The sequence below is a fragment of the Bactrocera tryoni genome, unplaced genomic scaffold (assembly GCF_016617805.1).
Source record: "Bactrocera tryoni isolate S06 unplaced genomic scaffold, CSIRO_BtryS06_freeze2 scaffold_11, whole genome shotgun sequence".
Classification (NCBI taxonomy): Eukaryota; Metazoa; Arthropoda; class Insecta; order Diptera; family Tephritidae; genus Bactrocera; species Bactrocera tryoni.
In genome coordinates this window covers 17,309,696-17,337,516 of record NW_024395824.1, presented here as the reverse complement: position 1 = coordinate 17,337,516, position 27,821 = coordinate 17,309,696, and the positions used below count along the sequence as shown (strand labels likewise).

Genomic DNA, 27,821 nt, shown 5'->3' with positions numbered 1-27,821 from the left:
CTCTGTTCAATCCCGAATATATCTTCACATAATTCTTATAAATAGATTAAATTCCTTTTTGATAATAACGTCATTAAATGAATAAATTTATATTTGTATGAATGTACCCATCTCGGGTTTCATTATTTTATTTCTTCATATGCACTCATTAGGCTCAGTAGTACATCGAGAATTCTATTTGCATAGGTCCGTATGTATGTACTATATGTGCTTAAATGTTTGGAAAGACACACGAAGCATACATACCTCCCCCATACCTCTGTCATATATTATATAGATTTATCGTTTTCTTGTTTGTGTATTAGCAAGTAAGTGTTCATCAAATTCACGTATATTTACTAATGTTTTGTTTCTATTTTTTCTAATTTGTATTTCTAGTTGGCATGCCCATAGCATGGAACAAAAAAAGTTATTGCCGAAACCACTGTTTATTTGGAAAGTCAAGATGCTTAACTAGGCCTTTATATTAAATGAAACACAATTTTTTCTTACATTATCATCATGAAGCAATTCTTGTGTTTCTTTGTTTATTAATTGTTACATAAATTTTACACTCGCACTCATTTATATACCATATATTGTATGTTTAAATGAATACAATTTAAATACGAGTCAATTATTGACCGTTATTCTGTCTCTAACTCTGTTACTTTATTTCTTTTGCAGCATATACATGATAAGTAATTAATACATGTAAGTATATATATGAAATATAACTATTTTTATATGTATGTGTTTGCATTGTTTACAACGCACACTGCAAGAATGATTGAACAGCATTCTTTTTTACCACATGTAGTTTAAAAAAGTATCATTGTAGTTTTGTTTGCAATTTTTATCTTTACATTGTTTTTTGTTTAATACCTATAGTTATTTATATGCCTAAGCTTTATGGCATTTGAACGTTACACAAAAAGTTATTTTAGTTTTAGTTATAAGCCGAGGTAAACATGTTGGAATTATCCCATTCCAACTGGCTGACATTTGAAACGCGGCCTTTTACCACTGAAAAAAGTTAAGAAAAACTTGTTATAAATATATATTTTTTTATAAATTCTAAAATAAAATTAAAATAATTTTGAAAATAAACAAGTAACTGTAGTACTTTGCAATTTTTTTAACGTCAGTTTTTAAAAATATTATGAAAATTATTATTCTTTAAACGAATTAATCATTTAAAAATATCTGGAATATAGGACAAACATTAATCTTTAAGTTCACAAAATTTCATCGATTTATCTGTCGTAGTTTATAAGAAAATAATTTCACAACTTTATCATGCTAAAAAGTTCTATAAAATATGTCAGACCAAAATCCGTCACATATCACTAGATTCTGCAATGGGTGCTCTCTTGGCTTTGCATATTTCGGTATAGGATTTTTGCATTTTGTGTCATCGTGCAATCTTGCAAGAGCAAGAGAATCCGCCTATTGATAGTTGTCAGTGAAAACTCATCGAAAAGACACATTGTCGGTCCGAACGACTTCGATTCCACAACCCACAAATAATGTGTTTTGAAAATGTTTTCATTGTCGGTCCGAACTTAGCATCAGATGGCAACATTGTAACTCATCTTTAAATTAACAGAACGTCCATCAGCAGCCATCATTGTAACGGTTCATATTGATCGTCCATTTGTAAAAGAAACAAGAAAAAACGTTAACTTCGGCTGCAACGAAGCTAATATACCCCTCCTTGTATATCTTTTAGTAACTATGTGTTCAGTTTGTATGGAAGCTATATGCTATGGTAATCCGATCTGAACAATTTTTTCGGAGATTATATTGTTATCTTAAGCAGTAATCCATGTCAAATTTCGTGAAGATACCACGTCAAATGGGAAAATGTTCAATGAACAATTTCTTTCGATATTAAATTATTTCTATGAACAATAACACATGCCGAATATCGTGAAGATATATCGTTAAATGAGGAAGTTTCCCATGCAAGCATTTGATTCCGATCATTCAGTTTGTATGGCAGCTATACGCTATAGTTAACCGTTCTAAACAATTTCTTTGGAGATTACATTGTTGCCTTAAAAAATAATCTATACCAAATTTCGTGAAGACACCACTTCAAATGTGAAAGATTTCCATACAAGAACTTGATTCCGATCATTCAGTTTGTATAGCAGCTATATGCTATATTAAGCCGATCTGAACAATTTCTTCGTATATTACATTATTACCTTAAGCAGTAATCCATTTCAAATTTCGTGAAGATACCACTTCAAATGCGAAAGTTGTCCATACAAGAACTTGATTCCGATCATTCAGTTTGTATGGCAGCTATATGCTATAGTTAACCGATCTGAACAATTTCTTTGGAGATTACATTGTTGCCATATAAAATAATCTGTGCCAACTTTTGTGAAAATACATTGTCAAATGTGAAAGTTTTCCATACAAGAACTTGATTCCGATCGTTCAGTTTGTATTGCAACTATTTCTTATAGTAGTCCGATATCGGCAGTTCTGACAAATGAGCAGCTTCTTGAAGAGAAAATGACGTTTGCAAAATTTCAAGACGATATCTTAAAAACTGAGGGACTAGTTCGTTTATATACAGACAGACGGACAGACAGACAGATGGACATCACATCATAAATCGACTCAGCTCAACATACTGATCATTTATATATGTATATATACTTTATAGGGTCTCCGACGCTACCTTCTGGGTGTTACAAACTTCGTGACAAACTAAATATACCCTGTTCAGGGTATAATTAAGAGAAAGTCGTTAGAAGTCACGCCCGGAACACATAGAGCGCGACAGACTGTAAGCGACATCTGTCAAATATAATAATATACACGTACTTATGGATACAGTTATATAGTTGTGCAGCTGCTTCAATATCTGTGTTCTTAAGGATGTGTGTATTTGCGTCAGTCGTTAAGTGAAGTTTGGAAATAGCAGTCACGCCGCCGCGTGAAGTTAAATAAAATGCGAATAAAGTTAATAAGATAAACTAAGAACGTGGTGATTTTTAAAATGAATTCCACATTTGGGGGGATTTAGTGATTTTTGACCGATCGGAAAGTGAGGGCACCCAGTACGTTATAACTGGCGTTCAGCGCAGTCGCCAGTGAAATTAGTTCAAGGTACTGAAGTGTACAAGTATAAACGTATAAAGAACCTATAAACATAACAGTGAGTGATTTCTGGTAATTTGCAAGTGACTGTACCCAGCTTGATATCGCTAGTAGTAAACGCAGTTTCCAGTAAAATCGTGAAACGGTGCATATATTTCACGGACCAAGTTCCCAAAAACTGTACTCAGTGCACGACTGTACCCAATACGCTATAAATGGCATTCAGCACAGTTTCCAGTAAGTTCGATAACGGCGCAAACCCGTACACGAGCGTATAAGGCGCACAAAGCAAAACCTAAGTAGCAGGACATCGCAGCAGCAGCAGGCAGCAAAACATCGTTACAGTAGGCGGCGCACGAAGAAATCTGAACAACGGCAGCAGAGATAAGGGAGCTAAGTAGGGATGGCAACGATAAATCATTTCATTAAATTAATCGATTATTTTCATTCCATTTACGATCTAATTGCATCGAAACCCCTTTTCTAATGACCCGACTATTACTCGAGTAATTTCAAAATAATCGCAAACAGCATTTTGAAATTGAATACATTTTATGTTCATCTAAGTTAGCGTACAAGGGTCGAAATTGGTCGCATCAGTCATTAATGACTGGAAACGGTGTAAACATAGTTAAATTCTAATATGTCGACGTAGTTTAATATCAACAAATGAATGTCTGGTAACACTGCATTTACAGTTAAGTCAAACGCATTTTACGTTCAGATGTTTGAAAAGCAATGGCGCCAGTTAAAAGCGAAGTGTGGAAATTTTTTAATAAAATAAGCAATAACTACGTTAAATGTGAACTTTGCTGCAAAAATTTAAAATTTTCTAATAACACATCAAATATGTTGCAGCATTTAAAACTAAAGCATGCAACTGTAGCCTGCAAATTGGTGGTAAGTTGGAGCAATCGGTATTACATTTTAAATTTCTTCTAGTTATATATAAATATATGTGTACAAATTAGACTCTGCAATCTAGGAGTAAAGACAATGTTTCCCTAAGTGATGATGACACTGACAACATGATTGAAATGCCGAGTTGCAGCAGCAAACCAATTAATGAAAGCCCTTTGAGTGAGGGGCCAAGCTTCAGCAGCAAAAAACCGAATGAAAGCAGCATGAGAGAGCTACCCAGCTGTAGCAGTAAAAATCCTCAACCCCTCATTTCTAAAGTCTTCGAAAATATTGAAAACTTTTCGCTTCATGGCTCAAAGAACCAAAAGCTACAACATGGAATAGTGGAAATGGTTATCATGGATAACCTACCTTTTGACTTTGTTGAATGTACATATATTAAAATACATTACAAAACAAATTGATAATTAATGACGCTTTTTGTTCATTTATTTTTTAAAAGGTAAAGGCTTCTTAAGTTTCATGAAGCAACATTTTCCTCTTTACAAAGTCCCAACAAGAAATACCATCAAGGCTCACATTGAAAAATTGTACGATGAAGAAAAAGAAAAATGTGTAGCGATACTAAAAACTTTTTCATATTTGAGTTTAACGACAGATATCTGGACTGATGTAGAAATGAATAGCATGCTTGGTGTGACCATTTATGGTGTAAATGGGACGAAGCAATTTAATGGAACAATTGGCGTTTATAAATTAACGGAAGCACGTACTGCATCACATATTTCCGAAGTTCTCATTGCTGCTTTCAGAGACTTTTCTATTGACGAAAAACAAGTAATGACTGTAGTGACCGACAATGGTGCAAACATGGTGATTCATTTGGCAAAAAACGCCATATTCCCCGTTTTGCACACACCCTTAATTTGGTATGTGAAAATTCACTGAACAATCCTGAAGTAAATGCAGTTGTTGTAAAATGCAAAGAAATAGTTAAGTGGCTAAAAAGAAGTGTTAAAGCTAATGATGATCTTCGAAATATGCAAGCTGCTGTAGGCAAAATGCTAAAGCCAATTTTGGACGTGAAAACACGTTGGAATTCGACCTACTACATGCTTAAACGGTTCATTAAACTATGTTCATGTATTAACCAAATACTCCTCAACTATTCTGACGCACCTGTAATGATGACATCTAAGGAAAAAGATGATATCATGGAAATACTTTGTATATTGAGACCATTAGAGGCAATGACTGTACAACAGTGGCGCTCAACGCAATAAAAATCCAAACACGCGTGTTTGACTGATAATTCTGCTACTGCGAAAAATATCACACGCACACGAAAGCGGCTGAACACGTACGCTAGCTACGTACGAAAATCTATAGCAATGTTTGTGCAGCGCAAACGTAAAATGTAGTAGTATTAAGCACCACTACTGTACAACTAAGTGGTGAACAACGAGCAACGTTAAGTCAAGTGATTCCATTAGTTCACTGTGGTCGGGAACAAATAGTGAGAATAACAGCTAAACAGCCAGTCACTAAAAAACTAAAAGATGTCGTGTTAAATCAGATTGATCGTAGATTTGGCTACACCGAACATTCCTTTTTGCTAGCTGCATCAACATTACTCGACCCGAGATTCAAAAAAATTAATTTCTAAGACCCATTAGCGTTGTCCCCAGTTATAAAGTTTTTACGTACTGAAATAACAGTTGCAGATGATACCATGGAAACGGGCAGCGAGTCGTCAGTGGAAACGGTAGAGAATGAGTTTGACCTCTGGGCTCCTCACAAAACTCTAGTGTACAAAAGAAGGAGGAAGGACAACGATTTTACATATCCACAAGATGAATTGAGCTTTTACTTGAATAGTCAGGTATTAGAACTAAGTCGAAACACTATTGATGCTTGGGAAGAAATGAAAACCGTTTATCTAAAACTGTACGGACTTTCAAAAAAGTATTGTCATCTACTTGGTACCTCAGTACCAGCTGAGCGGCTTTATTCAAAAGCGGGTGCAACTACGACCGAAAAACGCGACAACAAAACATTTATCGAAATTGCTTTTTCTTCAAACTTGGTTGAACAGAGAATAAATTTTCTTGACTTCAATGAATATATTTTCATTTATGCTAAGACAAATGAATTTTTAATACGATATTTTAATTTTAATTCCGTTTTTGTTTTTGTGTATATACCAACATAATTTGAACGTCTGAAATAAGAATATAGTCTCTTATATTTTATTGGTTTTATTTTTACACAAAGTTGCAAAACATAGTCTTTCAAGCAAGAAGCAATTCTTTTACTTTAAGATTTCTGTACATATTTTGAAAAATTTAATGTCATTGTGCTACTTAACTTCAAATATAGGCCATATTCTCTTTTAGGATATGTCTGGGACTCTGTGATAGAGCATTATAATACAAGATTCGGAGCTGAAACTTGGTGGTGGTCTTCATGCAATTTAGTATTATTTGAAAACATTGAAATTAATCGATTAATCGATTTTTTTACATTAATTGCAATTATTTTTTTATATCTTGCAATTAATCATTTGATTATTTAGTCGATTAAAAAAAAATTTTGCCATCCTTAGAGCTAAGATAAACTATAATTATTTAGTAATTAGTAGAGTAGAAAAAGGTGTTATTTGCACTCAGTTGCGATGTAATGTAGTAGAATGTGTAGCTTTTAGTTTGTAAGCAAAAACCAAAATCGACATTTGCTTCTAAGAACCATAATTAAATTTGTAAAAGCTAACCTCTAATTCGAATTTTTATAAGAGTTAAGAGCAAAAATAAATTTGAAAGATGGATACTGAAACGATAAAGGCAATGACGGTAGAGACGTTAAAAGAGAAACTAAGACAACGAGGGTTATGCATTACCGGTAGGAAAAGGAGTTGCAACTGCTTTTGCTACAACACTTAAGTAGTTTTCGGTGATGAGCAAGATGAAGGGGAGTGCGAGAACGAATCGGAAAATTCGTTGTACGTTGACGTAAGAGCTGCTCTATGGAATTCGCAAAGGGTGTCATTTTCGTTGCGCGACATTACAGACAGTGTTTCAGATTTTTTTCGTGAAGATACTTGCGACGTTCCTCACTGGGTTGAGGAATAGGATATAGCTGACACGGTCGGTTGGAATAAGTTAGAAGGATTTGTATACACTTAACAACTACTTAAGGAAGCACCGAAATCGTTCGCACGTGGACTTGGAGAAGTAAGAGACTGGGCTAGTTTAAAGCGTTAGTGACGATGAGTTTGGGGAAAAAATATGTGCATCTGAAGTGCATCGAGCATTATGAAACCAGCGCATACAGCCAAAAGAAAGTTTTCAGGAATACCTTTAGGCTATCTTAGAATTAGGGAAGCAAATCTCCTTAGATGAAAGAAGCGTAGTAGAGTATTTAAGGCAAATAAGAGTATGTTATTTCAAGCCAAAACGGTGGGAGAATTAAAGAAACAAATTCGCATATACGAGAAAGTTAGAAGTGTACAAGCTGCAGTAGATAAAGGATACGTGGAACGGTTCGCTACAGAGAGTAAAGAATCAATAAAAAGGAAGTATATTAAGTGTTACAAGGAAGGTCACATAGCAAGAGCCTGTTCGAAGGCTAGGCCAAATAAAGTTGTTTATTTTAAGTGCAAACAGAAGGGACATTATTCTCAGCAGTATAAAGAGCAGAGAGATAAGACGATAAAAAGTGAACGGACAAATAAAATTGATAACAAATTAGAAACGTCTACCATTAAAGGTGGAATGATTTTCGTTGATGCAGCTATCAATGGTTTTACCTTCACTGCACTAGTGGATACATGATGTATCGTGTGTGTCATGAGGTATGATACCATAGTGATGTAAGGAGATATAAAGCTATCTGGAGAAAAACAAAAACTGTTCGCTGTAAGTAAAGGCGTGCTTAAAACATTAGGCAGCTTTACGGCCGAAATTTCAATTGAAGGTGTGTCATTATATGTAACATTTCACGAGGTTAGGGAAAGTGATATTTCGTATGCAGCCATGATCGGAAATGATGTACTTCAAGATGTTGAGTTAGTTTTTAGAGAAGGTAGTGGTGAGTTCTATATACCTGTGAGGACTGCTGAGAGCAGCGAAGCACGCAGGGATTGGGAGATTCATGGGGGTGCGTGTGGTGGAGCTGAAGAGTTTGGGTCAACACACCAGGGTGCATGCAGTCATGTTGTAGTGTTTGTGCCAGCTCACCAGGGTGCAAGAGGTGATAATGAAGACTTTGTGTCAATTTTGTGTTGAGGTTTTCGAGGAACAAAAAGACATTACCGGACCGGTATTAGAAACGAGCTCGGAAGCATTGGTGATAATGGGTTTAGCGAAGATTTTGGGGTATTGTATTCAATTGGAACGGCAATATCTGAGGAGTCAGATAAAATGAATCTATCGCATCTGCAGATAGACGAGGCTAAAGTAGTTAGCAGTTGGACTAATTGTCATTATCCTAAGAAGCCTACTAAAACGCTTGTACAGATGAAATTGTTATTAAAGAGTGAGAAACCGATATTTTAACGGCCACGTAGGATGAATCTATCGCATCTGCAGATAGACGAGGCTAAAGTAGTTAGCAGTTGGACTAATTGTTATTATCCTAAGAAGCCTACTAAAACGCTTGTACAGATGAAATTGTTATTAAAGAGTGAGAAACCGATATTTTAACGGCCATGTAGGATGTCGCAGGCGGATCAACCATGTGTTGACGAGAAAGCTTAAAGAGGGTATTATTCAGAATAGCGTGTCGCAATTCGCGTTGTGTTAGTTACAAAGAAAACGGATCAAACCGGTTTTGTCGTGATTATCGCAAGATAAATAAACAAATAATCAGGGAAAATTTTCCAATGACAGTGGTGGATGAATCGTTAGACAGATTACAGGGAGCAAGAGTCTTCACCACATTAGACTTGAAAAACGGACCTCAGAACGGCCAATACGAGTTTTGTTTTGTGCCATTTGGGATTAATACAAAGTGCGTTTCAAAGTAAACAGGACTAAAAAAAAGAACAAATGGTTTTTTTGACAAAATCAATTTATTTTGTTCAAAATAGTCTCCTTCTGCTTCAATATAGCTTTTTGCACGGTCCAAAAGCATGTTTAGCTCGTTGGCCGGTATGGCCGCCAGTATGATGGTGCAAGCCTTTTGATTGGCCTCTACGTCTGCATAACACTTTCCTTTCATGGGCAAATGCATTTTTCCGAAAAGGAAGAAGTCGCACGGTGTCATATCAGGTGAATACTGGGAGTGGTTAATGGTTAAAATGTGACTTTTGGTCAAATGATCGGTCACAAGCGTCGATCGATGAGATGGCGCATTATCGTGCAACAAACGCCAACTTGCATCTTCGCGATTTTTGGGCCGAATACGGCGCACCAAACGCTTCAAAACTCCAAGGTAGAATACCGCATTAACGTTTTGGCCAGATTTAACAAACTCTCTGTGGACAATACCCTTGGACTCATAAAAACAAATCAACATTGTCTTCACTTTTGACTTCTCCATGCGCGATTTTTTGGGTTTCTGCTCGTCCGGTGCCTTCCATTTAGCACTCTGGCGTTTTGTTTCGGGGTCATATTAGAAACACGTTTCATCACCAGTCATAATTTTGTAAAGGAAGTTTTTGTCCTTTTTGACCTGTGTAATGATATCCTTCAAATGTTGGATTCTGAGCAATTTTTGGTCGTCAGTCAATTTGTGCGCAACAAACCGTGCAAACACCTTTCGTAAGCCCAAAATGTTCGGTCAAAATGCGATAAATCGATGTTTCGGAGATGTTCAATTTCGATAAAGATAACAGATTTCCACGCACCAGTCGACATATAGATGGCGCCACCAGAGAGCGCTAGATTTGAAAAGTCCTGTTTACTTTAGATAGCAAATATTTCAGGCGGTTCATCCAAAATTATGCAGTTAATGCGAAGCCGCTAACAGATATGCTTCGCCAGGACGAAAAATTTGGGTTGAGTGAAGAAGAACTCTTAGCAATTCAAGATCTGAAGAGTGCGTTGGTAAATGCGCCCGCACTGAAACTTTTCAATCCATATGCAGAAACAGATGTGCATGCTGATGCGTTAAAATTAGGCTACCGCGCAGTCTTATTACAAAGGGATTATTTTTTAAGAAATGACTTATGGAAGAAGAAATTGTAAAGTTAGCACATACCCAGGATCATTTTACAGCAAAAAGAACACAGGAGCTAGTAGAAGGAAATTATTATATACCAAACTTGAGCAAAAAAGTACAAAATGTAGTAACTTCGTGTGTAGAGTGCATAGTAATAGATGCGAAAAGGGGCAAGAAAGAGGGCTTGTTGACACCAATCGACAAAATTTGTGAACCATTAGGTACTTACCATATTGACCATATTGGGGGCCGATAACCGAAACACGGAATTGGTATAATCATATATTAGTCATCATAGATGCGTTTTCGAAATTCGTTTGGTTGTACTCAACGAAATCAACCGGGGTGGAATAACAATACTTAGTTTTCGGCAAGCCGAAACGGACTGTAACGGATAGAGGAGTGGCTTTTACGTCAAAGACGTTTAACGAGTACTGCACGAGGGAGAGCATACAACACCTGTTGATTGCAACCTGTGTCCCGCGCGGCAACGGACACGTTGAACGCGTTCACAGGACCGTCGTTCCAATGCTGTCTAAGAAATGTCAAAGTAACCCAACCCAGTGGTACAACCACTTCGCAGAAGAACAATAGATTTTAAATAACACTGCACCACGCATAACGAAAAAAAACACCTGCTGTGAATAGCACATAGAAGATTTGGTGGCCATTAAGAAAACTCAGTTTGAGGTGGCTACGAAATAACGACCGAAGCATTTGGGACCGTACTAGGTAGTCGCCGAACCAAATCATGACAGGTTCGAGGTTGACAAAGTAGGAAACACGGAAGCACCAAAGAAGACCACTATAATGGTGGAAAACATGAAAAGGTTGGCTTAATTACTCGAGGTCGAATAATAGGTCAGGATACCCGACCGTAGGAGGGAATAATATACAGGAATATTGTCACTGCACGAATAATGTTTAGTTCAGATAGCAACATTGTAACTCATCTGTTAAGTAACAAAGCGTCCATCACCAGCCATAATTGTAACGGTCCATATTGATCGTCCATTTGTAACAGAAATTAAGAGTTAGTTTTTAAGAGTCAGTCGTTAAGTGAAGTTTGTAAAAAGCGGTCACGCCGCCGCGTGAAGTTCAATAAGTGCGAATAAAGTTAATAAGAAAAATTAAGAACGTGTATTTTTTTAAATAAATTGAATCCCACATTTATATCATATTATATCCTTTACCCAATGAAGTACTTATTTCCAAAATCGGTGATTTAGTGAATTTTTCAGAGGGTATTTGACGTGGCTTAGCCCAAAAATGATATCTCCGGGTGAAACTAAGCTAGAACTACCTTACATATATACAAAATTTCATCGATTTATCTGTCGTAGTTTATGAGAAAATAGTTTTACAATTTTATCATGCTGTCAAATTCAACTTTCAATAACATTAACAAAAAATTAATTTTGACGAAATATTTATAACATATTATATCCCTCACCCAACTTAGCGAAATTTTCAGGGTCTATTTGACATGGTTTGATCCAAAAATGTTATCTTTGGTTGAAACTAAGCTAGAATTACACTATATATATACGAAGTGAAGAAGATTCCATACGAGAGCATTTTGATCCTTCAGTATATCATTAATTCCTGCCAAATTTCGTGAAGATCAAGGTCCAGACCTATTTCACTCATGCCCAATATGTTTAAAAAAACATGTCCATTTAAATTCATAAAGTATCACACATAAATTGTCCAAAGTCAATCGGAAATCATTACACCGGCTATATTGCAACCTTTGAACTGACTGCATTAACCATTACAATAATGTAATCTTCAGGACATGTTTCCACGCTATTTTACTTAGATAACTCAAATATCGACCGATATATCCGCTCAAAAGTAGAATATTTAAATAATGTCGTACCTATGTATATCTTCGCTGAGGTAATTTGTCGACCGATTTCACCTATCCTCGGTAACTTCAAGATGTTATATCATATATTCACTCTCTGTATTGAGGAATCCGTTATTATGTTCATTTTTCAAAATGTTAGGATCAGCTCGTAGATAGGCGTAAGCGGCCACGCCCATAAAACGCGATTATAGGAAACCCTATACATACCCATGTTACATTGCGAATATGAAAAATCGGCGAAAACGAACTACAACCACGCCTACTTCTCATCTAACACAATTCCAGTATACAAATTAGGCAACAATGATGTATCGGAATAAGACTTTTCACAAATACTGCCTTTGAAATGTGGCAGCTTATGAACAAAAGCTATCCAAATCGGACCAAAACTATTAAAATCCCAATATATGGACCGCAGTTGCTATTGCGAACCTTTTACCGATAATATAGGTCTGTCTCTGAAATATATTACAAAAACTCAGAGATAAATCTTTTCTGAAAATAATATGCTCATATCACAAAAATGGATTGAATCCAAATAATAATTCTCTTAATAGAAATATTTTTGAACTTACGGCTGAATTTATACTGGAAATATCAGTCAATATGTGAGTTATTTCAATGAAACTGAAGGTGTTATTTTGTAATAACAATGGATATTTGTGCATAAATTGAACAAAATCGGGTGAAAACTTGCCATAGCCGCTATATAACTAATATCAAGACTTTTAAACATCCGGTTGACTTTATACCGCATATATTGATGAAGGTATGTGAGATATCTTAGATAAAATCGGGTCAATACTACCCCTATCTTCCATATATGTGCCTTATTTAGAAATTTCAAGATTTCAATATGAAAGAGGAATTTTTTCGCAACAATTTTGTAGTAAGGTTTTGCTCACAGCAGAAAATATTTCTCGTGCTTTGATTTTTGAAAGTTGCAAGAGTATGAAATGTTCGGTTACACCCGAACTTAGCTCTTCCATACTTGTTAAGAGTTATATTAGACAAATAGAAAGATGTAATATTTGAAAATGTTATTTCTCACCGACCTGTTGCATTTATTATATATTCGATCGTATAAGTCTTACAAAATTTTCAACCAAAACGGGAACCTTTTTAAAGGGGTAACTTTGAGAAATTATTGTAAGTAAAATCAGAAATAATTGAATTTCTCAATAAAATTCTTTTGGGTAATTTCCTTAAAAAAACAGCCCTCCTTTGAAAGTGAGCCTTGTGTTTTTTATTAAGCAAATTGCATACCTTCTTCATCTTCTGATTCTGAGTTTTCAGAGTTTGAGCTATCTTCCGACACAGCATCAGTTTGCATTGGATTTATCGTAATCGTCAACGCGGAATCGTCCCAGACCAAGCTTTCATCGGCAATCTTTAAGAAAAAAGAACATTTCGTAAGCACACAGAATTTTGAAAAGTACGCATTATCAACCTTAGGGCATGGCTGCCTGCCCGTGTACTTAAGACCGTTGTTTTTTAGACGAGCTATCGACACTCCGCATAATACGATCACCAAAAATGCACAAATCAAAATTATGAGCATTGTCGGATGTGAACTCTCGGCTACATACAAAGTAAATATTAATTATGATCTAATGTATGCTCACACAAATACAATAAACGTAGTATGTAAATATTAAACATAAAATTTTGATCTACCTTTGTGTATAATTGAATGAACATGTACTTTGGGCTCTTGTACATCATGTGAATGCATCATAGCATGTGCAAAGAGTCTGTTATCTGTAAAAAAAAAAAAAACAAAATGGAATATATGTATATTTGTATCTACCCGTAATTCAACTTACCAAGCGATGTTGATCCTACACCGCCATTGACACCACTAATTCCATAAGATGAGTGTTCAGCTACACCAAAAATAGACGCTGTTGTAGTTGTAGTCTTAGGTGCAAGTTTGGGATGCAACACCGTTAAAGTCAATGTAAATTCTTGACTTTTAAACTCAGAATTAAGCTGTGTACAAGCTAATTTGAAAACACGATTTAAATAGTAAGCCGGCTTTTTGTTACTGTACAAAAGTGCCTTCAAAACCTCCAAATAATTTTCTACAGCATCATTGCCTATCATTTCCACGCCATCCTTATTAATATTGGTCTTTATATCCAGTGTTGAAGACAGCGATTCATCACCGTCTACCTGAATTTCCTCATGGTCTGGATTTAACGATGGAAACACAATAACACTACACGAGTCCAAGTTTTGCATATTTGACATAATTTTATTGTTTGCATTGACCACAGTTATGTTTATATCGCCAAGAATGTGAACACCGCGCTTAATTTCCGTATAAGATACCAAGTTATTTGTGTTACCTAAAATGTATCCTTCCTTTAGATAATAGCGGATATGAGTCATATTATTATGCCATAAATAAGCACTAAATTAAGATACAAAACTGTATTGTGCACAGGGGATTGTAGTAACAAGGAGCGCATGTGGGCTATACATTTTGAGAAAAGGGACGTGGCCGCAACCTGTAAGATGTGTAATGTACAAAACCACTTAAGATACAATAACCAAATTCGCTCAGGACTATTCACTTAAGCACCCCTAGACTCTGTCAAAATCGATGAAATCGGATAATAACCCCGCCCACTTCCTTTATAATGGTTCTTTTAAAAACTACTAAAAGCCCGATTCTCAATAAATAAATTCGCGAGAGACATTAAACTTTACATCCGAGGGGTGATAAGCCCATATTCTTTTTCCCAAGTACGGCAGATTTTTCGTGATGGGAGAAGTTTTGAAACTCAGAATCAGATAGCTTGGTCGTCGATAATAGAAAATATCTCAACCACCTTATTCAATCAATTTATACCGTAAACCGTCATCAAAAAGAGAGTCGCCTCCTTTTTGGAACGGTGACCTTAAAAGCCTAAGAACTCATCTTATAAATATTTTCAATGGGAGTTACACAACCAAAATTTGGCAATTGTATAAAGATATCTGGATGAAATACAAAATAGCAATTAGGAAAGCAAAGGCGGACTCTGGGAAATATTTCCGCACTTTAATAGAAGGGTGCAAAAAATCAGCTAGACTGAGTAAGATACTGTCTCAGGAATACATAAATATATCTTGTTTAAAGACGAGGTGTAGAATCTGGACCTCCTTTGCCGAAGAATATTTAGGGGAAATCCTGGAAATATACATCTATGGTAGTCACCAAAAATCTGTGGAGATACAATGCGACATAGTTACAAATACGGCAGACCAATCCGACCACATAGTAAGCAAGAAGAAAATTATATACGCTATAAACAGCTTCCTGCCACTTAAAGCAGCGTGTCCACATGGTATTATTCACATATTGTTGGAGAAGCTAAAATAACCTATGGTTATAATGCTAGAAAATATATGTATTTCAGGCCCGCAACCAACTATCTAACACCCCAAAAAGGTGGAAAGAAGTCAACGTAGTATTCCTCCCTAAACCGGGCAGAATAACCGGGAAAAATGCTGAAGGTTTTAGAAATGCTAATAGACTTGCACATAAGATCAATCCTCACGGATACCTTATCGAATGCGCAACATGCATCCATGGTCGATCAACAGAAACTTCCCTACACGAAGTGATAAATGTTACTGAAAAGTCACAAAATACTTCAATTTTATATTCCCTTATTCGATGGTACAACAATTTCCCTTCCCCCTACAGCTGGGAGTTGAAAAGCAGGTACTGGGGCCTTAAACCATATACATATAGTTATGTGGTTGTATACGGCCGTCATTAGGCCAGTTTTGACAAACGGAGCACTGGATTGGTGGCCAGCCAGTGGAGTACAAAACAGCCTATGCAGGGGTTACCGGTGTTATTAGGCCATGTCCGATTGATGTGTTCAGAAAATGTATTCACCTAGTGGTACTCAGAGTGTCTTTACCATATACCTATAAACATACTCTCGATGTTAGGGTAGCTTACAATTTAACTTAACTAATAAATTATTTATCTCAACATTAAAACGTAATATTATATTTAGTTTCCTATACATGTTTACTTAGTATTTGATAGCTTACCACTTATTATAATTTTAGCTTTTTCCTCGCTACTAATTTCCTCTTGCATGTGCTGCCCTTGATCGTTTACAGTGCTTGGTCTACTAGTTATGAAAGAAGTCTTTTGCGTATATGTTGTTATCTTAAATTTGTCTTTGAATTCCCCGACATTCATTTCACTATTGTCTGCTACTCCTTCTTCTGACATTACCAATTGGCTGGGCTCGTTAACCATGATATACGTCTCGATGGTAGGTAAACGAGTGGCGCTCTGATTAATGCACATCATGGATGTGCGAACCTCAATATTGCGACGGCCAATGGTTGGATAATCTTTAATGTTAACATACTGAATTTTTTGCAGTAGCAGTTCAACATTGCTTTTGCTTTGACCTTGAATGTAAATTTCATTCATTTGAGCATTGGCTTGTACCTGTGAACCAGCCTCTAGCAAACTTTCTGGAGGAGGTAACAAGTGCTCCGCACAATTGGTTCCGCAGCGTACATCTTCCGCCGAAAGTATCGTATCGATTGATACTTTTATCTGAGATATATCTCCATTAAAACCATGTTTCAAACGATTTTCCGAACTCTGATAGCAGGCACCCACCGATAGAGTAGTGTTGACCCCATGAGCGGCATGTAACGGCCAATCGTCTATGACTTCCGGGTTATTGTGACGATCTTCAACCGAATTTTCAAAACGCACCCCATCAATATATAATTCAACTTTGGACAATTGATTGACGCTTAGAACATAGTGATGCCATTCGTTATCGCAGACGTGCGGTATTTTCCAACGCCACTCAGCAGGACTGAATATATTTAAGTCGCCTTCGTTAAAATTCTTACGCAATAACAATATCAATCGACAGTTGCGTACAAATAATGCCATATGATGTCGATTCATTTTATGATCATCGGCACTGCAAATGATGTGTTCCTTAATGTGTTTGTTGCCTGACGAGATGCTGGAGTGTCTGAAAATTGTTACTATACTGAACGAGCGAGTCGAAAAGTCATGGTGAAAAAGAAGTGCATCTGGTACGATAACACCAGTAGATCCATCGAAATGAAAAACAGGTTCAAACCCTTCATCATAACTGAGATCCTTTGTCCATTCAGCATTTCGCGGCAATAGGTCGATCAAGAGGCCAGTCGAGCAGTTGCTAATGTCACGATCGCAACCGAAAGAAATATGTTTTGTCTGAAAGAGTATTGAGTGGAAAACGATAATATTTAAGATCGAGAATTTTTTATGTGAAAATCATCACACAGAATTACATCAAACGTCCGATTGTGGTGATTTTAAGAACTTGAAAGTGACTGTTTGTATTAAAGGTTATAACTGAGAAAATGAAAACGTTAGGGAGAGATGAACACAAGGATTTCTTCCCCAAGAGAATAAAATGGCCCAATGGCTCTTTGGTGGACAATTCCATCGGCGAAAGGATACACAAAGCATTAAGCTAACTTCCTACAATTAAATTTTTAAGGTATTTTTGGCATAACAGAAGGCTCCAAGTAGTCTTCTGCTCTAACCAGCAACTCCATTAACTTTCTGGTGGATATCCAAGCAGCAATTAAGGCTGTCCATAGCTCCTACAATAAGCCTTACTGATTAAGTCTTACAAGGATTCAATAACTAGACTTTCAGTGGACAACTGCGCAAAAATTACACAATCATATAGGAATAGAAAGAAATGAAAAGACTGATGAGATGGCCCGCTTGGACTGTAAACTGCCTTAGAGCATTAAGCCCTTTCAATAGTTACTTGAAGTTAAGGACTTTAGAGGAACACTCTTAACGCCGGGCATGCCAGAAAAGTACTTTGAGGGAGCGTTGATGGCGGACAGGCTAGAAAACTTATAATAAGGTAAAAGGAAAATAAGTAACATCTTAGCGGTAATCACTAAGCATTTACCTCTAAGGTCTTACCTTCAAAAACGTGGTAAAGTGGAGTCGACAGAATGTAATGGAACATTACCTTTGCGAAAGTTCAGGCTTCCATCTGTTGAGAGAGATATCTTCCACGTCTCCCAAATCCGAACTTAATAGACATAGCTTTAGTGCGGCCGCCTGCAGTCTGGTGCCTCCCCTTTTAACCTACCAAGTGTTATAGAATTCTTAATAGTCCTAAGCACTTGAGAAATTTTATTTTTAAGACGAAAGAAATTTTCCACACTCATTCTAAAAAGCATAACAATAGCTAATATTCGCCAGATATGTCTCAGAGTGTCCTTTTCCTATTTCCATTTACGTTGCAAGCATAGATGACATTAAAAGTGCATAAATGAAACAGCTAAAAGCTATCCCAAAAACCGAGTTTGAGAAGTGCTTCCAGGATTGGAAAAAACGCTGGCATAAGTTTATAAAATCAAATAGGGACTAGTTTAAGGCAACAACATTAATCTAAACAAATGAATAAATATTTTTTACCAAAACAAAAACGAAAATGCCCATTATTTTTGAACACACCTCTTATTCACTTCTAGCTATAATTTAATATTTTGTTATTTACCTTCAAAGCCACAGAGGTGTGAATGTTCAAATTCTGTTTGCCACAATATAAGTCACAAAGTTCCAGGCGTGCGTTTGGGAAGAGCGAAAGGCTTTCTGTTGTCGATGCCTAGATATGTACTAAATCTAGTTATATATATTTGCTAATTTTACGCATTTAAATGTTATTCGCCTCACCGTGTAGTCTATACGTTCGGGTATTCCTAGGAATCTCGCATCACAAACCCGACGCACCTTAATGCTCACCATAATTGGAGCCGACTCTTTCATCGCGCAATCGTATGCCACCACCGACAAAATGTGATTATGCGAAGCTTTGTGCGATAATGGTTCAGTATTCTTGATTGATCCCTCATTATCAATAATAAAAGGCTGATCATTATTGAGTATCTCGTATTTACAAACGTCGCCAAATAAAGGTGTACAATCCTTATCGGTCGCCTCAACGCGTATAATTTCTTTATATAAGCGCCCTTCATCAACTTCAGTTACATACGAGGGCTGAAGGAATGTTGGTGCATATTCATTAATATCAATAACCGTTATATGAACATTAGCCGTCGCCGAGTGGGTGCCATCGCAAAAAATGGCCATAATTTCAAAATGATAACTTTTACGTTTCTCACAATTAAGTGTGCGACGAGCCTTCAAAATCCCTAAATTGTTTACTAATTCAATCTGAAATTATAATACGCGCATTAATTATAGTTAGCTATCTTTTATGTTTATAATACGTACTTGGAATGGTATTTCATGATATGGTTTCTTTAATATTCGAAAGTTGCATATTTTCTCCTCATCTACTTTAATTAGCGGTGTTATTTCAACCAAAGTTTCATTTTCACGTATTAATCCATGATAAGATTTTTCCAAAACGTTTTCTGAAATCGTAATATGAAATGGGAATTAATTATTTTTATGTTATCTCAATATCTTGCGCAGACTACATATACCCGTTTTATTGACCTTGTGGTTGTTAACTATAATCCTGGATAACCTTCAGTTTGGTTACGATCTATCTATCCACGGACTGTCTCAGGTTTGATATGGTAGGTACCATTTTCATCATATAAGGGGTTAAATGGGTTTCCAAAAATCGAATGTTTTTATTGTCTTATTAAATTCTAAAAAAACCTCTACAATATTGTCTTAAATTTTCAATTTTATCTGAGTAATGTTTTCGGAGATACAGTCTTGAGATCTTGTGCGCTCGAGGCTAAGTGCGACGCCTTTAAACATGTTTTTCTCGAAACTGTGTTTTTGAAGTCGGTTGGCTAGATTTCTCGAGAACAACTCAACCGATATTCATAAAATTTTACCCACATCTTTGAGATATCTGTGAAAAATCCAATTTTCAGTTTTTTTTCTTCGTCCAAGTTCTGAGTTAAGGTTTTAACTAAAACACGTATATTTTCACTTTAGATGATCCTGTAAGGAGTTATCTCCTGGCAACGCTGGCGCATCTTTTGTCCGAGGGGTCACCGGAAATGGCGTTCCAATGGCCGAGTTTAAAATGTTTTTTTCATAAATTTCATAATTTCTTTGTTAATAGTGTATTTTTGTAACAATAAATAATTCTAATAAAATATTTAAATTTTAATATGAGACAGAATTTTTGAAAAAAGCTGAGGAAACCCATGTGACCCCTTAACAAAACTGCGTGGAAAGAAATTTTCAAGTAGACTTGGACAAATACATCCGATATAGGGATTTCCAGTTGATCTTAAACTATATACTTGTATATAGGCTAATATGTACGATATTTTAATGATGAATTAAGTTATGGACAATAAATCTATATAAGAAGTTAGGTCTCACCATTATTTTATAAATTTTTGACCCACATATAAATGACAACTTTTAAAAAGGTTCGGACAAAAAGGGGTACATTGAATAGCGTTTAATAAAATGTGACGTTCCAAACTTAGTTAGCAAGTTTTTTCTCAACTGATTAACTTACCTTTTTGTGACAAGTAATCATCATCGTTTTCATTAGACAAACTCATCTGGTATTTGAGGGATGCCATGGACGAACCTGTTGCTCTCGCTAACCAACAGCTCAGCAACAGAAAACTGACCGCTAGAGATGCTAGTTTGCTATTACACATTCTGTTCAACCTTTTTGAAACTTTCTCGGTAGTAGAAACTTTCTTTTAGTTGTAATATTAACTATTTTCCTGACTATTTTTGAGTTTTACTTATTCTTGCGGGACTAAAGCCGCGTACTTATTCGAAGTTTCACTAAAAGTAAAACAAAAATCATACAATATTTTTTGAAAGAACTTCATTTACCATGTATATGTGGTATGTTAGCAGAGAATTTTAAAGAAAAAAAGCGCAAACGTTTAATCAAATACTATTGAGTATTAATTTGTAGTTTTCACATGAGGGAACACCAAAAATATCACTTCGAAAAGATACAGAGTATACACCAATGTGGGAAACGGGGAAAATACTATAAATAGACACACCCATTTTTCTTAAATGAATTATCGACGCACATACCTATTAAGATTTGTGTGTCCAATTTCTATGATTTGAAAAAAATTATATTTATGAAAAGGCTTAAGAATTAAAACGGAAGATAACTGGTATAACCCACAGAGTTCTTAATAAAAATATCTTCTTCTTTTTAATTGGCGTAGACACGGCTTACGCGATTATAGCCGAGTTAACAACAGCGCGCCAGTCGTTTCTTCTTTTCGCTACGTGGCGCCAATTGGATATTCCAAGCGAAGCCAGGTCCTTCTCCACTTAGTCCTTCCAACGGAGTGGAGGTCTTCCTCTTCCTCTGATTCCCCCGGCGGGTACTGCGTCGAATACTTTCAGAGCTGGAGTGTTTTCATCCATCCGGACAACATGGCCTAGCCAGCGTAGCCGCTGTCTTTTAATTCGCTGAACTATGTCGATGTCGTCATATATCTCGTACAGCTCATCGTTCCATCGAATGCGGTATTCGCCGTGGCCAACGCGCAAAGGACCATAAATCTTTCGCAGAACTTTTCTCTCGAAAACTCCTAAGGCCTGATGAGTCATCAGATGTTGTCATCGTCCATGCCTCTGCACCATATAACAGGACGGGAATTGTGAGTGACTTATAGAGTTTAGTTTTTGTTCGTCGAGAGAGGACTTTGCTTCTTAATTGCCTACACAGTTCAAAGTAGCACCTGTTGGCAAGATTTATCCTGCGTTGGACTTCTAGGCTGACATTGTTGGTGGTGTTTACGCTGGTTCCAAGATAGACGAAATTATCTACAACTTCAAAGTTATGACTGTCTACAGTGACGTGAGTGCCAAGTCGCGAGCGCGACGACTGTTTGTTTGATGACAGGAGATATTTCGTCTTGCCCTCGTTCACTACCAGAACCAGAAAGCAGCTTTGAAATCGACGAAGAGGTTGTGTGCATCGATTCTTTTTCACGGGTCTTTTCCAATATTTGGCACATGGTGAAAATCTGGTCGGTTGTTGATTTTCCAGGTCTGAAGCCACACTGATAAGGTCCAATCAGTTTGTTGACGGTGGGTTTTAATCTTTCACACAATACGCTCGATAGAACCTTATACGCGGTAGTTGGCGCAGATTGTGGGGTCTCCTCTTTTATGGATTGGGCATAGCACACTTAACTTCCAATCGTTGGGCATGCTTTCGTTCGACCATATTTTACAAAGAAGCTGATGCATGCTCCTTATCAGTTCATCGCCGCCGCGGTTGAATAGCTCGGCCGGCAATCCATCGACCCCCGCAGCTTTGTTGTTCTTCAGGCGGGTAATTGCTATTCGAACTTCTTCATGGTCGTGCAATGGAAAGTCTGATCCATCGTCATCGATTGGGGAATCGGGTTCGCCTTCACCTGGCGTTGTACGTTCACTGCAATTCAGCAGGTTGGAGAAGTGTTCCCTCCATAATTTAAGTATGCTCTGGGCATCGGTCACTAGATCACCTTTGGGGGTTCTACAAGAGTATGCTCCGGTCTTGAAACCTTCTGTAAGCCGCCGTATTTTTTCGTAGAGTTTTCGAGCATTACCCCTTTCGGCCAGCTTATCAAGCTCTTCGTACTCACGCATTTCGGCCTCTTTCTTCTTCTGTCTGCAAATGCGTCTCGCTTCCCTATTCAAATCTCGGTATCTATCCCATCCCGCACGTGTAGTGGTACCAGCTGTTCTTTTGCACTTTCCGAAAACCAATGGTTTCGGTTGCAGCTGTACGTAAGGAGTTGGAAATGCTGTCCCACAGTTCCCTTTTGACGAGTGCTCTTAGAGAGCAGGAGTGTAAGCCGAGTAGAAAATCGTTCGGCTGTCTGTTGTGATTGCAGCTTCTCGACGTCGAACCTTCCTTGTGTTTGTTGGCGTGCGTTTTTTGCTGCACAGAGGCGGGTGCGAATCTTAGCTGCAACAAGATAGTGGTCCGAGTCCATGTTAGGACCTCGGAGCGTACGCACATCTAAAACACTGGAAACGTGTCTTCGGTCTATCACAACATGATCGATCTGGTTGGCAGTTTTTCGATCCGGAGACAGCCAGGTAGCTTGATGTATCTTCTTATGCTGGAATCTAGTACTACAGATAACCATATTTCGGGCCCCGGCGAAGTCGATCAGCCTCAACCCATTTGGGGATATTTCCTCGTGGAGGCTGAATTTACCGACCGTAGTGCCAAATATACCTTCTTTGCCCACCCTGGCGTTAAAGTCGCCAAGCACAATTTTGACATCGTGGCGGGGGCAGCCCTCATAAGCGCGCTCCAAGCACTCATAAAAGGCATCTTTGGTCACATCGTCCGTCTCTTCCGTCGGGGCGTGGGCGCAAATCAGCGATATGTTGAAGAACCTCGCTTTGGTGCGGATTGTGGCTAGACGTTCATTCACCGGAGTGAATGATAGTACTCGGCGACGGAGTCTCTCTAACACCACGATTCCAACACCAAACTTGCGCTCCTTTATATGGCCACTGTAGTAAATGTCACAAGGACCTTCTCGTCTCTGTCCTTGTCCCGTCCATCGCATTTCTTGGACGGCGGTGATATCAACCTTTATTTTTACGAGGACATCAACCAGCTGGGCAGCGGCACCTTCCCAATTAAGGGACCGGACATTCCAGGTGCATGCCCTCAATTCGTAGTCCTTATTTCGTTTGCCATGGTCATCATCAAAAGGGGGGTCTCTCATCCGAGGCTGATTGCTAATTTTCATTGGTAGAATTTTTTACGTGGCGGATCCCAAACCCAGCGCAAACCCAGCGCACAACTTTAGCTCGCCTTCAAACGGATGTTCTTAGGCTACCCAGAGGATACTTGGTCAAAGATCGGAAGTAGTGAGCTGCTTGAGTCATATGTAAAAGAATCGTTACTGGCCACTCCCAAGTGAATGGCGATCAGAGAACTTTCCGCACTTGCGTGAACTTCTACATATGACTCCATCCTCCTAAAATAATAAAAATATCATATAATATAAATTTTTCAACTCATGGTAGATTGTGCCAATACTTGGGCATTTGGCGCCCGCATTGTTTATGCGTAGTAGATATAAGTTACTTTTGAAACGAAACCTAAATTTCCAGTAAAGCACATCATTTTGTAAACTGTAATTCTAGAGATCTCTATGTTTGATTTTTAGTAAAACCTTAAAACAGTTCGCTTATTTTCGGTAAGGACCCTCCGAAAACGGTGCGCACAACCCTAATCATGACTCTAAAACTAAATTTTTATTTCTAACAATCCTACATATTACTGAATAGGGTCGCAATCTGTGCACTTGAAAGCATCAAAATTTTCTAAGATGTTTGTAGAGTTGTATTATCGATGCAAATACCTATGACAACACGACAAAAATTATAATCATGAACTTTTTTTTTTAATAAAAAAGGAGGACTTCTGGTAAAAACACCAGAGTTTGTACTAAAATTAACAATGAACAATTTTTTTTAAGTCATGTACATCATATGTATGTACATATGTACGTTGCGTTAGCAATAAACTTTTTCTGAGGCATCTCGACAGGCAAAAATTTATGACATAGTAACTCTCAAATCTTTTGCCTTTGCCGAAATCTGTATGTGGGCATTTGTTATCATAACATGATCATTTGCGAAATGGCGTCGAACAGACAAATACGAGCTATAGAAGCAATTAAAAATTTCAAAAAGCTTTATGAAATTCATAAAAAAACAAAAACAGCAGACCAAAATACTAAGTAAATCCATATCTGGAATTTACAGGAGAGAGATATTTTATGGCAGGAAGGACAGGATTTTAACAATTTTTGCATAATGACTACCACTTAAAAAAGGTATATTAAATGCAATATAATATAATTTATATTTGAGTTATAATTTGAAACTAAACTATTTAAATTCATATATGTATGTACTCATTTAAGGTGTATTCAGGAATACGAAAACAAAATACGCAAAATAAGATGTGCCATTTCATCAACAGTCCGGCCTGCTGTGACCCTGCGATATACATATATGTAATTTTTCTGAAAATTAGCAATATTAAACCAAATACTAATTGTTTAGAAAAATATTTTAAATTATTTTGTAAATGAACTTATTTATTTATTCGTAGTTTATTTTTATAATTTAACACAACCGTTTTAATACTCGCGCTATTAAATTTAAAATAACCGAAATGAAACATCCGTTGTTATATATATACATATGTATGTAAATGTGTTGCCTCTTCAAAATTTTCATAGGAATAAAAACTGATCTGTCAGACTGCTAGTTCATAGTTCATTGCATTCAATAGTTAGCGCACAAATTTGTATGCCATATATTGTATATATAGAGTTTTCACAGGCAATACATACAATTGCTAAACGTCAAAACCTACTGAACTTTGACAGCTAATCGAGTTCAGTAGGTTTTGACGTTTATCAACTGGAAACGAGCGATGGCCAGATTGAAATCTTACCAAAAGAATGTGTAAACGGAGGGATTTGTTGCATCGTTCAAGACCACTTATAAAAAATGTAAAACAATGAAAATTAAATAAATTTAAAGATATTTGATGAAACGTTTTGTAATTTGAAGCATCATAGTTTTATTTTCAATGCAAAATGATTAAAAACATTTAATGATTGAGAGCTAACAAGCTTAAATCCTTTTATTGGGTATTGAAAGTACAAAAGTCAGTTGTTATAATATTCTTTAAAAAGATTTAAATAGTTTCTCCATACAATAAATAACCACTATTTAGTAAAATTTATTCGTACTAAATTTTGGGTATTGGGTTGATAAATGCCCAAAAATTTTTATTTTGTTCAATCTGCCCATAATGGAAAATGTTATAAAAAACGCTAATTTTGAGGCGCTCTCACACTGGAATAAGTTTAACATCCCTTTATTCCTGTCATAAACTTTTACAGTGGCCAAAGCGGTCGCGTTCCCTTTTCGAGGTGACTTGGGTCAATGCGAACATAAGAATTTATATTCGAATCCTGAAACTCACGAAACTCAATTTTTATCTTTTATTTTATTAACTGGAATTTTAGCAGTTCTCAATTGACTTGCTTTAATACAGTGGTCGGCATGAGAGGATCTGTCACTGTATTGGTGAGCACGAAAAAAAAGTAGCCCAGTGGGAAATTGTAATTAAATTTAAGCAAATTTTATAAATAATTATTAGTATAATGAAAATTAGCAAAATGTCTTTTAAGGATATATTCCCTATTATCTTTAAAAGACTTGGAACATAAAAGGCATTGCAGGCACCAAAGGCATTTAGAATCATAAAATATTTCTCGCAGGGCATATTTGGTTTTGCGCTATAGTCTGGCATGATGTTAATTCGTTGCTGGCTCGACAACGACTGAACGACAGAGCGTAAGCGTACGTGTGAAGTTAGTTTGCACAATTGTGCTAAGAAATGCCGACCACTGCTTTAATAGCATATTTTATTTACTAGGATAATTCAACAATTTCAGGAAAATATGTTGATATGTTTAGATTTATAGAATGTTCAGTTATTTACACGTTTGCATATGTAAACATAACAATCACACATACATTCATTAATGCACGTACGCGGAAACTTGCTTCTCTTTGTCCCGCGCAAACAATGTTCTAATGGAAGGCATACACGCAACAATTAGTTGGTTGATTGAGTTGGGCTAGAAATTGCCCTTGTCGCTACATACGACACAACTTTTAACACAATTTTGAGGTCAACTTCATTTTGGATATTCACTTCGTTGCTTAAACATGAGTTCGGAAGTTGTTGTTTTACTTATTATATACTTATGACGCGCTCTCTTCGACAGCCGAAATAAAATGGCGAAATCGTTTGAAATCGCACGACCAACCCAAACACGATCGAACTAACACAACCAACTTGACCATATATCAAAAAATTTTGATTTTCATCCAATCAGTTGGTACAACCCATACAACTGCCCCATATACGTAACAATCAGTTGTACAATTCGATGAAATTCTTACAATTATTGGTGCGTGTATGCCTTCCATAATAGCAGAAACATTCAAAAACGCCACTCCCTTCCTTCCTTAGCGAGCAAAATGTGTCAAAAGTTGAGGCCGTGGTAAAAACGCAGAAATCAGCCATCTTTGTTTGTTTTCATTTGAACAATGCTGCCACTGCTCAATCCGCATATATAGTTTTGTACACATCTATGTTTTCAATTACAATTTTTGTAATATAAAATATCAAAACTGAAAACAAACTATTAAAAATAGTTCATATTTTTATAAATAATAGCATTCGACTCTGATTTTGAGTTATTTTAAGAAAATTTCAAAGATATTGAAACAAATTGAATTGTAAAAGTTGATAATTACTACAGTGTATCGATATTGGCAACCCTGCGTTGTGAGAGAGCAATCAGCTGACACGTTTCTACGGCAAAAATCCAAAAGCCGTGAATTCTCATCCTACGTCAAAGGGAGAAGGGGGTCGCGTTTTTCACTGTTCACTGTTCACTTACATTGCGCGCCCATAAGATAGGTCGTATCAGCTGACACGGGCCACGATTCTACGTTCTCCACTGTTTCTGCTATAACTCTTCACCTTTGCTTTCAACGGTTAGAACGAAGCAAATTGTAGCAATTCGAGCTGCAGAGGTGAATAGAATAGGTACAATCTGCTACAGTACAATTGCTAGCGTACGCCGATTAAATCAATATCCTTGTCCATAGCAACAGCGCCGTTAGTTCTTCTTTCTCCAGATTGGACGAAGAAGCGAAATAAGTGGGTCTGGTAGTGAAGTAGGGCATGACGGAATATCTCATGTCATCGTGGCTCGACAGTGAACTGCA

The 27,821-nt window shown here is 36.8% G+C and overlaps 2 protein-coding genes across 2 annotated transcripts in view; one reads left to right on the top strand and one right to left on the bottom strand.

The window, feature by feature from the left end:
- Positions 1 to 481: 481 nt before the first annotated feature.
- The window catches only part of LOC120779610 (calsyntenin-1), a 40,842-nt gene continuing 13,502 nt past the window's right edge, over positions 482 to 27,821 (bottom strand). Inside the window, exons 2-11 of the mRNA XM_040111959.1 lie at positions 20,509 to 20,789; positions 19,287 to 19,429; positions 18,726 to 19,226; positions 18,550 to 18,657; positions 16,049 to 17,234; positions 13,819 to 14,343; positions 13,670 to 13,753; positions 13,443 to 13,573; positions 13,259 to 13,382; positions 482 to 1,005 (exon numbers count right to left, since the gene is read on the bottom strand). Coding sequence (XP_039967893.1) covers positions 929 to 1,005; positions 13,259 to 13,382; positions 13,443 to 13,573; positions 13,670 to 13,753; positions 13,819 to 14,343; positions 16,049 to 17,234; positions 18,550 to 18,657; positions 18,726 to 19,226; positions 19,287 to 19,429; positions 20,509 to 20,656 — 3,027 coding nt within the window. The 5' untranslated portion in view covers positions 20,657 to 20,789 and the 3' untranslated portion in view covers positions 482 to 928. The remainder of the gene's footprint in view (positions 1,006 to 13,258; positions 13,383 to 13,442; positions 13,574 to 13,669; positions 13,754 to 13,818; positions 14,344 to 16,048; positions 17,235 to 18,549; positions 18,658 to 18,725; positions 19,227 to 19,286; positions 19,430 to 20,508; positions 20,790 to 27,821) is intronic.
- LOC120779612 (zinc finger BED domain-containing protein 6-like) lies at positions 3,784 to 5,697 on the top strand. Its single transcript, XM_040111960.1, has 3 exons — positions 3,784 to 3,999; positions 4,071 to 4,389; positions 4,463 to 5,697. Exons 1-3 carry the CDS (start codon positions 3,838 to 3,840, stop codon positions 4,906 to 4,908), a joined length of 927 nt encoding a protein of 308 aa, XP_039967894.1. The 5' UTR covers positions 3,784 to 3,837; the 3' UTR covers positions 4,909 to 5,697.